Source organism: Leptosomus discolor, chromosome 12 (assembly GCF_034619465.1).
Source record: "Leptosomus discolor isolate bLepDis1 chromosome 12, bLepDis1.hap2, whole genome shotgun sequence".
Classification (NCBI taxonomy): domain Eukaryota; kingdom Metazoa; phylum Chordata; class Aves; order Leptosomiformes; family Leptosomidae; genus Leptosomus; species Leptosomus discolor.
The window spans coordinates 7,096,901-7,112,636 of record NC_141402.1 but is presented as its reverse complement, the minus strand read 5'-3'; the positions used below and the strand labels follow the sequence as shown (position 1 = coordinate 7,112,636).

Genomic DNA, 15,736 nt, shown 5'->3' with positions numbered 1-15,736 from the left:
ATGCCTGTGGCTAATCTTGCTTTCAGGAGAGGCAGTGAGGAGGAACGGTGCCGATTTATTCCCTTAGACCGAGACCGAGCTCACCCACTGTTGTTTGTGCAACGTATTGTAACGTGCCCAACCCCTCCCTTACTCGGCGATGCCGGCTGGAGTACCTGCCATCTCCAAACGTCACCAGGCTCCGCTTATAAAGCGCAGGCGATCGAGCATCTCCCCGACTCCATCTCTCTGAGAGGTGCATCTTCAAGAAACGAGCCGTACGCGGGGGAAAAGATGTTTTATTCAGGTATCCTGACAGAGCCGAGTAGAAAAGAAGTGGAGATAAGGGAAGCGGCATCTCTCCGCCAGCAGAGGAGGATGAAGCAGGCGGTTCAGTTTATTCACAAGGATTCTGCAGATCTCCTCCCTCTGGATGGGCTGAAGAAGCTGGGGACTTCAAAAGATACTGTAAGGCTTTATTGTGTTTACTGGAAGGAGACTTAAGAAGCTGGTAGGGCAGTGTCTATTTTTTTTTCTACATGCCATTTGTGAGGAGAAGTTGGTTGCTTGTGGAAACTGATTAAAAAAATGAGGCTTTTTTATGCAGAAGGAAAGGAGTGGAAATATGATGCTAGTTATCACCAGGGTTGCTTTTTGCTAGTAGGTGCTTTCAGATGCCTGGCACTCAGATCTAAAAGCTTTTACATTTTGTTTTTTACATTTACATGAAAATGGGATACTGTTTTCAGTACAAAAATCCTCTCTGAATTAGAGTAAATCAAAATGGCTTCATGTAATACATACATACGTACACATGTTTGTCTGTGGTGCGTATATACGCACAACATATAATCATAAAAGATTTGGTAAAGTGCAGTCACTAGTACTTCAAAATGTAAAACTGACAAGATTACACTTTGTAAAGGCTTGTGCATATGTGTTTGGTTTTTTTTTTTTTTTTAAATGAAGATACATAATTCCTGGTTTTAAATATTCATATAGGCAATGATCTGTGTAATCCTGTAGCTGACATACAATAGTTTTCATCATGTTCAGGGGCTGGAGAGCTTTTCTAAATAATAATGTGCACAAATGTTTGAGCTTTCTCTAATGGGAAATGATACTTAAACGTAATATCAAAGTTCTGATGTAAGCAGAAAATCTAGAAAATATATCCTACCAAGGAAACCTCCTGTACCATTTTTTTCCCAGTTGTTACAAAAATTCTTGCACCTTGTAACACACAATATTTGCTTTTTCCAATACTTGATACAGGTTCACTGAAAAAAGTGAATCTTTTTATTTTCAGTGGGGTAGTTTTATTCTGTCACAGCCTTCCTCCTCAGCTACGTTAGGCTTGGCTCTGCCTGGCCGAGATAAGTGGAATGAGTTGGCTGTTCTCTGCAGTGCGCATAGAGGTGATGCTTTTGACATCCCAAATATTTCACAGTTGTTGGGAGTGAAGCTCCTGCCCAGGGAAAGGCTTGGAAGGACCTTTCCTGGTCACCGTTGAATGGCAGCTCTCCACTGGGGAGCCACGAAGCCTTTCAGAGCTTGATGGTGGTATTATTACTATTATCTGCAGAGTCTAAGTAACATGTCACAGCTCAGTGACCTACAGTCTGTGGGGCTGAGACCCTAATGACAGGGATTTCTGCTCTGCCCAGATGAGAAAGGCAACAGGTAGCAGGAGCATGGGGCACTGAGCACTGAAGTCCTTGTCCCCATAGCAGTGCGGACCAAATATGGCTCCGGCAGCAAGGGCAGAGCACAGGGCTCCTTGCTACTGCCCTGGTTACAGAAATGTCACCGCAGATTTTCTCCCTGCTCCTGTGCCTGTGCTGCCTGAGAAGTGGCTGCAACATCGCCCCTGCTGCACCCACAGCCCCTGCGAGGAGGGTCTGCATGGCGGGGCTCTCTCCAGGGGTGTGCCAAAGCCCTGGGGAGCTCCGCAGCTCCTGATCTGCTCCAAGGACAAAAAGGAGGAGCAGTGTGGCAGAGGCCCGCTGCCTACGCCAGCTATGGTGGGTCTCCAGCAGAGGATGGGGTGAGAACCGAGTTGGTATGGGCCACCCCACTGCAAAACCACCTTGTCCCCACACCACAGCGAGGGGTGGTGGGACAGTGTGCACATGTGGCCAGGACTTGCCTTGGCCACAGCCTCCCCCGCCCCTGGGATGTATGGGGAGTCCCCAAAGCGACAGCACCCTCACGTGCTCTGGCCTGTTCAGATGGTGTCGTGAATTTCGGAGTTGTTGCAGTGGGTTGTGTCATGGTGAAGCAATGCTGCCAGCGCCACCATACTCACACCAATGCAGACGGGATGGCAGCAAGCATCGCTTCAGGAGGACTCACCATGTCTCCCTGGTGCCATGGCTGCCTGGTGCCACAAGAGCTGTCCCCAGGAGGACTGGCAGATCCTGAATTTCTGAGACTGGAGAAGCACCAAGAGCCTCTGAAATGTTGGACCCCACATTGGGGCACAGCCCCAAACCAAGAGGTGTGGGTCCAGAGGGGTTAAGCTGGGCAGTCGGGAGGCCCAGGGCATCGGGGGTCTTTGTCCAGGGCATCGGGGGTCTTTGCCCAGGGCGTTTGCGTGCCTTTCTTGTGAATAACTGCACAGCTCCTGACAAAGCAGCGCATTTTCATGTCTAAAGCTGCGCATGACTGGCATTATTAATGCAGGGTTTCCCACAGGGGTTTTCCAGTGGCCTCAGCTGGAGAAGAGAGGAGGTAGCAGCTCCCCAGAGATGGCGACAGGTGGTGAGGACAGACCCCGTCTGTCAGGGTGACAGCAGGCAGCAACTACTGATTTTGGGGAGAAATCCCCTTCCTTTTGGCTGCAGTGCAGGGGGTGCTGTGCACAGTGAGGGGGCAGCAAGTTGTCGGGGTGGGTGTGCTGACATCCCCCAGCTTGTGTGCTGTTATTCGGCTCCTGAAGCATCTCTCCTGGTGATGCCCCATATAGGCAGGTTTGATAAATAATTGTAATTATCTAAGTTAAACCTCCAATATTTTTCAGTGTATTATTCTGGGTTGGACCCAACCCTTCTAGCTCCTCACTCCCTTTACATTTTCCACTTTGTTTACCTAGTATAAGACCAAACTATAGCATAGCATACATTGGATTTGGCAAATGTAGGTCTGGATGTACAGAGCAGAAATGGTTTTGTTTTGATGCCTCACTATTAGCCTCCTCTCCGAAGCCCTGAAAGTTGGCATGAGATGGTTGTGGCTGGGATTTGGGCTTCCTGACACCGTAACTGTGACCCCCTGCCCGACTTGGGCAGAATGAGCTGGCCATTGGCAGCTCCTCCTCGTGCTCCGACACTTCACCCTTGCACCGAGAGCTGCCAGACTGGTTTGGAGGGGCTTTGCCAGAAACAGTCCCACATCACTTTGCAAGCTGGGAAACAAAGTTATAAATAGGAACAAACAACAAATAAAAGCACTTCCCTCTCCCAAAATGCCCTCAGAGCCTCTCCTGGGCACCTGGGTCCTCAGCGCAGCTCTGGGTGCCCCATGGCCCTGTCCCCTGCTCCTGTAGCTGGTGCAACATTACAGTTAGTTGCAGTGCATACACTTTTCCTTGCTTTCCCACTGTGCCCTCCCCAGAGTTTGTTGTGTTTTGGTTAAAATGCAAAAAACCTGATGTTACATGCATCGTCTGGGTCGAAGACCTGGCTGCTGCCTTGGCATGCAAGGGAGCAGGGGGCATCTCTAGTCCCACCTCATCCCCCTGCGAGAAGGGCTGACAGCAAATGAGCACAGGCTGCTGGTAGAAGAGGTGAATTTGGGCGAAGGATGGGAAGATGAGAGACAAGTTTTTGGGATGAGCTCCACTGGTGTGTTAAAATTTTTTTTTTTTTTTTTTTTTTTTTTTCCTCCTCTACTGTCTGGATGCAGAGGAGAGGGCAAACCTCCTGCGATGGGTTTGGGGAGGGGAGGAGCTGGCTTCTTCCCTGACTTTCATCTCCACTTGAGCGAAACTCCTGTTGATGGGCCTTGTTATCCCCAGATCTAGAAGCCAAAAGAGTGGGAAATCTGCCAGAGAGATGGATACTGCAAGCTGCAGTGATGTGCTTGCTTATAAATTAGAGAGGAACAAAACTGGACAGAATTATTTGTGGTTTTGACAGTCAAATAGGTTCAGCAATAGCTGGTGTCTCCAATCCTGAAACTCCTTTTAGGATCCTGCTATGACTTTTTTAGGGGATTATAGGTTTTTGCAAAGTCTCAGGGATGGAAAGGGAGATATCTTGCGAAGAAAATCCTGGCTTGTGTTTATATTGTGCTGAATGATACTAGGAAATAACTTTTTCTTTGTTTTGCATTTACACAATGGTATGTAACATTTTATATTTTTATAAAACTTTCAACAGTTTTGTGCAATACGTAGAGAGACAGTATCAGATCATCTGGGTAACCTCAAACACCACTCCTGGCTGTGTGGCTGGAGGGAGAACACGGCTGCCTTCCTCATCACTGTCACAAGGAGGTTTTCCTCCTCTCCCGCCCTTCCAGACATGGTCTGCTTGCAGTTTTCCAGCAAAATGTGCATTTGCAAATGTCCCCTGGCACATTATCTGTTCACCAAGTACGTATCCGTCACTTGAGTCATCTCTGTGACTAATATCCCTCACTCTGTTGCACACAAGAGTCAAGGGGAATACAAGTGAAAGCAAACTAATTAAAAGCCTGAGACAGGGTGGTGGTGCTGCAGGGAACATTTTCAGTCCCCTCTTGCTAGATTATTTCTGTATTGGAGCACAACGTAAGCAATATTCGTCTCCCTAAAGGCAGTGTCAACAAAAGACAGTCACATTTTGTGGTGATAACTCAAGTTTGCCAAGTGCTGGATTTTTTTCCTTTCAGCAATGGATCCCATATAGGATTGACAAAACCAGGGCCTGAGAAAACGCACATATGTAACTGGTTGAGGTTCCATAGGAGAACTAGTAGTTAAAAATGTTAGGTTTAAATCAAAGGTAGGTAACAGTTAAAATAGCTGAGTGTGCTGGTGACTTGTTCTTCCCCAGCTTGCTCTTTCAAAGGTATTTGGCAATGTGATTGAGGCCAGGCAGATCAGAAGAGCACCCAGATCGTCCTGGATGATGCCATTCAGAAATTTCTCTCAGACCGAGCTGAGCAGGGCTGGGCGCGAGGAGGAGGCCACTGTGTGACAGTCTGTCTTCTGACCAGCTGGGAACTTCACTCACCAACTCCAGTCCCTCATCCCCTCTGTTTTTTTTTTTTTTGATGATGTGAAGAATTGGTCCTCCCGATGTGCCCCTGAGCTGCAGGCAAACATAAAGGGTAAGAAGGACGTGCCGTCTACTGTCAGCAAACCCTGACTTGCATTTTTGCTCAGATGAGGAGCCTTGGAGGTGATCACAGTGCTGACTATGCACCGCTTCTGCCTCGTGTAAGGGAGCCCTTGCTTCCAAACTGATTTGCACCTTCCTCGGCACAGGGTCCATTACTAGTGGGGTCAGTGTGCCTGCCATTAATCTGGTTAAGTAACACTGGTTTCTGCTGTTCAGTCTCATTGAGAAGGTGGTGGTCACCAGAGCAGTGCTAGAGCTTCGTTACTTTTTGTGCTTGAAGGAGACGGCACAATGTCAGATCTGATTTCTCCTCGTTGCTGGGAGCACGGCTACGTTATCGCCTTTACACAGGACGTGCTGTTTAGCATGCTGGTCAGACATAGCACCTGCAACCAAAACTGGTCATAAAATTTTATTTCCTTTCAAATTGCAGGTTGTATGTGGAAGTAAGAACAGTGAAAAGTGGGGAAAAAACAAGATTATGTCTCCCGGTGACCACTGGTGTTGGCTGCATCTACCTGATTCCATCAGTCAGGTCCAGTTTAACTGCCCGTGTAACGCCTACAGCAGGATCTGAAGCACTAACGTGGTTGCAGCTATTTTAGGATGATGCCAAGTTGCATTAGCCTTTTGTAAGAGCTGTTATTCAACGTGCTGCACAGATTATTTTAAAGATGAGGTGCTGCACATGAGGGTGCATGCTGGCCAACTCGGGGAACCACGGCCTGAGGTTTTTCCAGAGTTATCCTGATCCCACTGAAATTCCCTCAGGATGAGGAGGTTTGCTCGTTTAGATGTCTGTGCAGACACTCAGGCATATTTAATATGAATACAAAAATTCAGAAGCAAGCCAGTAAGAAGTCTCACTGTGGACCTTTAATTTCAAAATCGGAAGGAAAGGGCAGCAATGGCGGGGGGGGGGGGGGCGAGATTAGCTGGGCAGAGAAATGAGCAGATAATCAAGCAGAGTCATTTCACCTCCAGCAGAGTATGCGCATCCATCTGTGATGAACATTAAACATAAAAAGGCTTTTGGGAAAGCAGTTGGAGGAGATTTTGAGAGGCAATGTGCTTCTCACAGAGCAAATGGAAATGACAGAGAAAGGGAGAAGCTGCTGTATGAAGCATTGGGGGTTCCTGGGAGAATGCCTACCTACCTACCTCAGACAATATTACCTCTTCCCCTCCTCTCCTTTCCCTCTCATGGCATGGCACTCAGGATTGTCCCACTTACTCACCCTCAGCAGCTAAATACAAATGCAGAGGGAGGAAACAGGCAGGGCACTTTCAGACCAAATCCTGATCTAAAGGCCAGACCAGATCTGACAATAGACACCATCTGTAACTCTCTTCTTGCAGTTGTGCCTTGTTCACTCGCACCTGTAGAGGCCAATGCACAGACACCCAAATCAGCTGCTCAAATTCTGGGTCGATTCACACAAAGAGCATCACCACAGTGGGAGGCTGGACACAGGTACACCAGCCATGCCAGGGCTCAATGAAAGCACCTGTGTTCATTCAGAAAGTCCATACACCTTTTTCATCCTTAGGTGGTGTGTGTACTTGGAAAGGTAATTTCTCACCTCTTTTCACACCACTGCAAAATTCCTGATCTCCCTATCAACAGATGAAGGGAATTACGGTTGAAACACCAGCTTGGAAAATCCTGACTTATTTTGATTCCTATATGAAACCAAATCTTGAACTTGAGTTTGGAAAAAGAAAGGCATCCCTCCAAATTCTGGTTAATATTTTGAAAGGATTATTCCCTTGTGAATACAAAGTAGTTCTTTTGAGTCAAAGCCAGGTAAGCCAGAGCTGGCGGGAGACCAAATAGATGTAGGCTAGGAAAAGTACATGTAGTCTCGGAATAAGGGAGTGTGAAACTTCAGGTCATCCCTCCTGTGAGAGCAGCAGTGGCCCGCAGGCACCATGAGCAGGCTGGTGATGCAGGTTGCTTTGTGGCTTTCCTCTGACTTCATGCTGCTCTTCTGTGTGTGGTTTGTTTTTTTTTTTTTTTTCTTAAAGCAACCACATAATATCCTGCAGAAGCGCCTGATGGAGACAAATTTATCAAAATTACGAAGCAGCCGAGGCAGCTGGACTCCAAAGAGTGATAGCTCAGCACAGACCAACAAGCTGAATCAAACCAAACCGGACAGCTCAGGGAAAATGGAGGACGAGGAGCTCATAGTGGTGAGCTGCCAGGTAATAGTCCCTCCCCAGCCTTCTGTGGTTTTTTCCCCCAAATTTTATTTCTGACAGCCTCAAGCTGTGCTCTTGTTCTCCGAGTTTCTCGATTAGGGTTGCACTCCGCCAGGGCTGTCACAGCTGTGCAGGTGCTCTCCCTCTGCAGCTCAGGGCTGCTGTGGCACAGACGCCCACCTGAATATCACAGGGAAACTTGGTGTGAGGGATGTCTTCCCTTGGACTTCAGGGTGGAGGGAGCAGCCAGGCTGGGGCAGCATGCTGGAACGCTGAGTAGTTATCCACGGTGAATCCCTGTGCTCACAGCCTATTTTTTTTTCCTCAAGTGCCATCCCTCTTTTCTTTCACCAAGAGGAATTTCACATTTCCTCTCCTTACCCCCCACTCTTTTGTATTTCCCGCTCTCTACGATACCCCCTGCCGCCTGGGACCGCCCCTTCTGCTCTCTGCAGGGGCAAATGCTGTAGGGAAGAGCTCAGGACCCAACACCATGTTGTTTAACAGCACCACCTTATTCAAAAAGCAGCTCAAGAGCCAACTCTCAGGTGCCCAGGGTGGATGAGGCAACACCCCACAGGCACTGCACGAGCGGTGGAGCGGGGATAGGCTGGTGTGAGGAGATGTTGGCATTTTGGTGGGGACCGGTGTGTGCAGAGTGGAGGCTCCGGACACCGTGCGCTCATCCTACATGCCACGCACCTCCCGTCTCTGCTTGCTTTTGCAGTGTGCGGGGAAGGAGCTGAAGGCTGTGGTGGACACCGGCTCGCAGCACAACCTCATGTCGTCTGCCTGCCTCGACAGGCTAGGGTAAATATCCAGCTGGATTTCTGTTTGGTGGGAACTCGTGGCAGCACAGCACAGGCAGTGCTCTTGGGGCTGGGGCTTTGCTCACGCCAGCGATGGCCATTCTGGAAGGGAGTGCTTTGGGCTGTGCCCCGGCAAGCCCCTGAGACTCCTGTTACAACCAAATCCTGGCTTATTCTTAAATGTCCTTGTAGGGAGCTGAAATAGAAAGCAAATTGTACCAACCTCTGAGTAAACCCCTTCAGAGGATCGGACACGTTTGTACTTTGTCAGTGCCTGCCGGTTTGTCACTCAGTGTCTCATGAAATAGCTGAACTCCCCCGGCCTTCTGTGTCCCCGGGGCAGGCATGGGGCTGGGTCAGCCCAGGCCAGCCCTGCAGGTCCCTGCTGCGAGGCAGGGACATGGCTGCTGGCCATGTTGCCGCTGGCGGCTGCAGCACTGCTGGCTCCAGCATCAGCTGTAAAGCAGCTGTGCAGTTGTGTACATGCGTGTGCGGAAAATTTGGTGCCCGATGCTACTCCCAATATCAAATTTCTCCTGGTTGAAGGGAAAGGAAATGTATTTACGTAGTGTTAGAGAGCTGACTGCCAGCCATTTGCAGCAAAACTCCCACTGATCTCTAAGGAGCAGGATCAGGCATCAGCTCACAGGGTATCAAAGGGATTTTGGCACTTTATTCCCATGGTGTCACCGCTTTTTATTGCCAACTTGCTGTGTTTATGCAAAAGCCAATTGCAGTTGTTCTCTGAGCACTACTGCATGGCCCTAAATGAATGGTGTCTGTTTTCTGTCCAGACAGTAATTACTTCTTTGCACAACAGTTTAGCGGCTGGAAGGTGGCTGCGCTTACTACAAACTTGTCACAAACCGTGGAGCTGCTCAGCCTAGCTTACAGACGGTAACCGTGCTTTTGGAGGGGTCTCATCTTGCACGATGCTGTATTGGCGGTGCAGCACGTCCGAGTTGCAGTGATGCTCTGTGACAGTTCCTCTGCTCTCTGCGTTACTTGTATGTGTCCTGTGCAGTTTTTGCAGCACCAGTCTGCTTTAGCAGTCCCATCCTTCAAAGAGTGCTGAAGAAATAGGTTAGAGCCAGTTTCTGCTTTCAGCTTAGGAGGATTCCCTCCCAATTTGAGCGAGACCACAGCTGGACAGCTGCAGTGGAAAGGCCCATGTCCCTCCCCAGTGTTACTCATCAGCAATGGGAGAGCTTTGGTTCCTGCAGGTGGGACCCCACGGACACCGGCACAAGGCAGACTGCGCAGCCAGAGCGATGCCCTGCCCCGCACGCTCTGCCAGCCGAGGTGCCCAGCAGGCAGGGCTGCCTTGCAGGCAGCTTCCTGCAGCTCCTTTGCTGTTTGTGTTTGCGGGGACAGAAGCTAAAGCCAGATTAACAAAGTGGGTTAAAACCAGGGCTTTGATGCCTGGCTCTCTCTGCTGTCGCTGTGGTAGGTCTTATGCGACACCAGGCACCGCTCCAGCGTGTTTTACTTCAAAGCAGTCCAGCACGTGTGGCAACGATAAAACACCAGTTTTGTTTAAATCCAGCCCTGGAAAGCAGCAGGGAAGAGGTGTGCCAGTCGATTTTGCTTTGCTCCTGCCAGGGCAGGAGGGTCCCTGCAGTGTGCTTTGCCGGGTGCTGCTGCCTGCAGCTGAAGCTCAGTGGCTCTGGGGATGGGCCCTGCTGCTGAGGTCTCTGGGGACTCAGCGCCTAAAAGCAGTGCGTGTGTGCCAGAGGCACAGGCTCAATTCCTCACTTCTTTTTTAAAAATCTTTTCGTATCTTGTCACAGGGCCGTTCAAGCTCTTCCCCTTGGCTCGCAGCTTGCTGCAGCATAAGAAATCCCCCGCGGAGGTGTAGGCGCAGCTGTTACATGAGCAGCTCTGGTCACTGCACACTGCTGGGGACTTTCCACTTGCAAACCCAGCTCCAAGATGTGTCACTGCATCACATTTCAGTGGTTCTCCTCACCTCACTGCAGTTTCCTGGCCAGCTTTCAGCCATGCATTGCCCACATGCTATCTGTCCATCCCTGGTTTGTGATGAAGCGCTTCCTCGAAGGTGGCTTTACTCTGCCCCCGCCACCCCACCCCCACCCCACCCCCTCCCACCCTGCCTCTCTGCAGGCCTGGTCACACCTGGGAAAACTGTCCAGGTCAGTGGGTGCCAGACTGAGGAGCATCTCCAGCTGTATGACGGCTCTGTTCAGGTCCTGGCTCCAGCATCACGGCCTGTGCCCTGCGGTGGGATCAAATGGGGGGAAACAAAGACCACAGCCAAAGACCATGTCTTCCCTTGAGTGGATAGAGAAGCCATTGGAGTTGACTGCACCCAAAAAAGCCACCCCAACCTGTTTCAGGCTGGACTAAGCCAGCTCAGGGTCAAGGAGCTCATAAACTCCTTCTTGATATGTTCCCACTGCTTTTTAAGGCCAGTCCCTAAGGGAAGTGGTGGAGGGGATCCACCTCCTTCTCTCTGCCACCCCTCCTGGTCCTTGTACCTATGCTAAATGGCATGGGCAATCCCCACCTCAGTGCTGGGGCCTCTGCCTCTGAGGGGGGCTGGTCCCCTGCACGACGGATACACAGGCAGGCAGACGCACACACACGCACTGCTGCAAAGCAGCTCAGCAGAAAGGTCCCTCAAATAGCTGAAAAGCGATACAGCTTTTATCCGAGGGAGAGATCACCTCAAACTGCCTTTCCATTAGATTCTTGTTCAGTTTAAAAGAGAAACTGAAGCTAAATAATTAATCAGTGTTGTCAGACTATAGTTCATGGGGTGTAGATAGAAAAAACAACTGTACCTGAGGCATCCCTGACACCCTTTTTTCCTTTTCTCGGGCTGAATGTGATCGATCCATCCTCATTTCATCTAAATAAACCCAGCAGCAGCACCTGCAAGCAAGCGTAGATCGGGCACGCTGCCCTGGCTGTGAGGCATGGGGGCACTGTTGGTGGCTCCACTGGTGAGAGCTGGAGTGGAGTAGTCCTTCCTTACACCTACACTGCATTAGAAGCAATTTTAGATCAGCAGCTTCCCCAGGTCTTGAGGAAATGTAGGAAAAAAAAAAAACACAAACAAAACAAACCTCAGGTAAAAAGCAAAATCCAGTAGGGAGCTCTGCTTGGGGCGAGGGCTGATGTGGCCCCAGGGCTGCATCGTGGGTCATGCTATGGACTGATGTGGGTGCAGACTGCTGGCTGTATGCAGAGCATCACAGAAAACTTGCCAAGAAAGCAGCTTTTCAATAATGGCACGGTATTACGAGCAAGCTAAGAGCACTTCAGGTGTAAGTGCCCTCCAAACGCCATTTGCTCCTTGCTGGAGCAGCCAAATTGTGGCTGTTTCATGTCAGGAGTGTTTTTAATGTGCAGGTTAAAGGAGCATCTCAAAGCACTCCCTGGTGAAGATGAGATGGATTCATTGTCGTACAAGGGGAGAGCGATCGGCCAGATCGAGTGCCTCGTCCTCACGGTGGGAGCAGTCCCCGTGGAGTGCACTGCCCTCGTTGTGGGTGAGTGCGTGTGCTCCTCTGTTCCTCCGGGTATGGGCTGGGGGTCTAGTCCCTCTTACCCCAGGGGGGAAAATGAAGCTTCAGAAATGCATTCAAATGAAAATAGAAATACTGCTTTTCTGCAGTCCCTGTTTGGCCCCTCAGATGGAGGGAGGGAGGATGCATTCAGCAGGGCTGTGCTGGCGGCACCAGGCTTCTGCTCTGCTGTGCCAATGGAGCAACCACTGTGTCTCCCTGCAGGCGCATCTGCCTGCCCTCGTTTGATCATGTTGCCCTCCAGAGTAACTCAGTTCCGTTAGAAACAGGGGTTTATTTTAGCAGAGCAGCCATGAAGGAAGGATGGAGTCACTGACAAAAAGCATGGGAGAACATTTTGAATGTATAAATCTGAATGTTCCTATTTTTCAGAAGACAACGAGAAACCCTTCTCCTTTGGGTTGCAGACACTGAAATCTCTGAAGGTAGGGGGTTTCCAGCAGGGCTTTTACTCATGCTGGGGGAGCTGGGACCACGTTGAATTGCAGTTTTCCTTCTTACCTGAAGGCATTTATTCTCTACAGTGTGTCATAAACATGGAGAAGCACCATCTTGTTCTGGGGAAGACGGACAGGGAAGAAATCCCGTTTGTGGGCAGTGGCAGCACCGTGGCAGGAGAGCAGTAAGTTGGCTGGGGAGGTGAGCTGTGTGTGCACTGCTGAGCCTGATGGCAGTGCCACTGGCACAGCCATGCTGGAGACTCCAGAGCCTCGCTGCAAGAGAGCGAGAGCTCACTGGCACTGGCAGAAATTGTTTTCATCAGCTCATTGAGTTTTGAAACAGAGTCCCTGGCTTTTTCAGTAGTATTTTTCAGTTTTTGCTGCTTTTTTCCCAGTAAGCATTGTACAGCAAAGGGGGTGTCTGGAAAAATAGGCACAGGGAAACACCTCAGGAAGTGTACTTTTTGGAGGTCACTAGGAAGACTCCTTGAGCGCTGCTTTGAGAATGTTCCCAAATAAATCTTTTTCTGGAAAATATTTACGAAGCAAGGCAAATAAGCCCACATGAGTGTTCTGCAAAGTGCAGGAGAGAGAGATCCTACCTGGAGATAATGGTGTTGCTTCTTCTCCCCACGTTGCCCTGGCTGCCCTCCTGCCAGCTTCTCCTGATGTCCCGGACTTTTTCAGCCTTATCTCCCTATAGAAAGAGAAACCTGTGCTGTCCACTCTGCTACCTCCTAAATGCATGTAGTTTGTGACAACTGGCTCTGCAGTCAAGCAGGGAGCAGGCAGGGCAATCGTTCTCCTTCCAGGCGCTGTGTGGGGTTCCTCCTTGCTGAATGCTGCAAAAAAGAGACGTATGTGTCACTGGCTCCTGCCTCTGGCTTATAGAATGGGCAGGTGCTGGGTGCCTGAGAGGGGGATTTGCACTTATGTACCTCTCTGGCTTCGCAGGCAGCGCTTGTGGTGGCTCAGCGATGAGTGCTGTGGACACAGCCATCTAAAAAATGGTTGCTTACTGCGTAAGAAAGTGTCTTTGGCAAATGATGTAGGGCAGGACCTACTTTAGCTGCCTGTCATGACCAGTCACAGACACCTTGGCCATCCTGAATTGCCCGAGCAGCTCGAGCCTGCTGTGCTGGGCACCATGGAGCTTGAGGAGCCTGGGTGAGAGTGGGGAAAGAGCAGACCTTCCTCAGCTAATTGTATTTGTGCTCCTTGGGGAGTACACCAGGGTTGTACACGCTAGTGCAGGGAGTCAGGAGGAGAGCACAAGTGCACCCACCGTGTGCCCAGGACTGCCGCCGGCCACGGGTGCTGCCAGAGCGTGAGCCCGGGGCTCCTGGCAGAGCACTGCGGGGGGAGCGTGCTGCAGCACAAAACCTGTTGTTTTCCCTGTCTCCTTTGAAACAGGGATGCAATAGGCAGAGTGTGGTTGTCATCACTGCGGTGATGAGTTATTTCTCGGTACTGTATTCAAGGCCAAATTTTGCTACCTTTTTTTTCTTTTCCATGAAAAACGCCTATTTTATTGAATGTCTTTTCCTTCCTGTTTCAGCAGTTTGGAGGCATAAAGAGAAATTGAAACACCGTCCCCACACAAGAGCTTGACATCAAAGAAATCCTGTGCAGCTGTTCCAGATGAAACAGCAGCATGCTGCTTTGAAAACATTTATACTAGGCTACAGCTTGAGTAGCTCTAAATGAAATCCTGTTCAGTAGCCAGTAATTTAGAGATATTGTCATGTTTATCTATGGGTTTTGAGAAACAAATGTGTGCTTATTTTCTGGACTTTTCTATACAGTGTTCTCTTTATTACAAACAGTTGGGAAAACCTTATGGATTTCTGCTGATGAGAAAAATAATTTTTATAGTGGCCTCATATGAGTAATTGTATTTAGCTGTGATTAGAGGCTGTCAGAATGAAATTTTTATTAATGATTTTTCCAGGGGCTAAGCATTTATATTCACGTAATTGATATTGCCACATTGAAATAGCCATTACTGGGGATTTACTCAGAGTAAATAACAGTGCTAATACCACCTAGGAATTACGGCTCATCCTGTTAGCATAGTATTGTTGCCATGTAATTAGGGATGCAACCATTGGCTTGATGAGAAAGACCAATTAGAGAATTATTAATGGGTTATAGGCTTCTCTGCAGTGGGGTGGCAGAAGCACAGAAACAGAGTTTGGGAGGGCTCCCAGGGGGATCTCCCGCAGCCTCCAGCTTGCCGTGGGGTTGGCATGGCACAGGGGCAGCCCATCGTGGTGCTGCCTTGCTGGGGCTCGAAACCCCACAAGGAGGGATTCTCTGGGCAGGTATCTGCTACCTTCCTACCAGGAGTAGTCAAAAAAATGAATCATCGTATTGAGCCAAAAAGGAAAAAAACAAGCACAAAAGCACGTTGTCTGGAAAGCAGCAGATACAGAGCCTCATTGATATATCAGGAACCAAACAGCCCCAATGCCCCCTCGGCTCTCCCCTGCTGCCAGGAGTGGGGCCTCTGCCTGCCCACCCAGTACCCAGCCTGAAGCACCAGCAGCACCCAGGCTATGTGCTGGTGCAGGTTATCGACTCCAGTTGGACTTTAGTGTTGCTGCCAGAAACGCCGTATTTTTTTATAGCTATTTACAAACTGCCTGGGATCTTAGGTACAAGACTAACCTTGATCACCCTCAGGGCAGGTGGGAGTTTTCTCCAGGACAAACACTTCATTCGGTGTTACTGTCCTGTAGCAGCAGGGTTGCTGCTTTAAGTGCTGCTCTCTTGCAGACCAGAACAAACGTACAGTATTGCTTGGGGGAGCCTGGCCTCGTACAAAAGCAGCGTTCTACATTTTTTAAAAGCTCATGGGAATTAATTCCTGCCATCTGATGAAGAGACATCTTTAAAATTCAGAATAACATCCTTGTGATGTGGTGCATCTGCCAACGGCCAGTCCCGCTGCAGCCGGAGCCGCAAGGGCCAGCTGTGCGCTGCAGGAGTGGGAGCGCTGCTCCGGCAGCTCTTCCTTAGCCAAAGCTCTTTGGCCCCAGGCAGGCACAGGCTGGGCTGCGGGGTCTCCTGCGGGATCCAAGCGGCTGCTCAGGCGCTTGAGCCTCCCCGCAGACATGAATGCATCGCTCGCCCCCACATCCCGTGGTGCGCAGCGTCAGCCGCAAGCACCGACATTGTCACTGGCATTTCCACTTAGAAAATATCTTGACAGCCCTGAGTGAGGACCAGTAACTCTTGTCACCTCATGGCCACCGGCTCAGGTCCAGAGCCTGTCCTGTGAGCCAGGCTGCTGCCAGCTTTAGCCAGTCTGTGCCCAGTAATGCCATCTCATGCCCTCCATGGCATCTAAGCTGGAGCTTTATCACCTGCAGTGGGTTTGAACCTCTTTTCAATATTGGGTATGACTACCAAATCTGACCTAT

General features: G+C 49.9%; 1 protein-coding gene across 1 annotated transcript; it reads left to right on the top strand.

The window, feature by feature from the left end:
• The first annotated feature begins 273 nt into the window (after nt 1–273).
• NRIP3 (nuclear receptor interacting protein 3) lies at nt 274–12,497 on the top strand. The gene is made up of 6 exons (XM_086472293.1): nt 274–447; nt 7,335–7,514; nt 8,239–8,321; nt 11,696–11,835; nt 12,244–12,296; nt 12,396–12,497. The coding sequence occupies exons 1-6, from the start codon at nt 274–276 to the stop codon at nt 12,495–12,497; spliced, it is 732 nt and encodes a 243-aa protein (XP_086328419.1).
• The last annotated feature ends 3,239 nt before the right edge of the window (nt 12,498–15,736 follow it).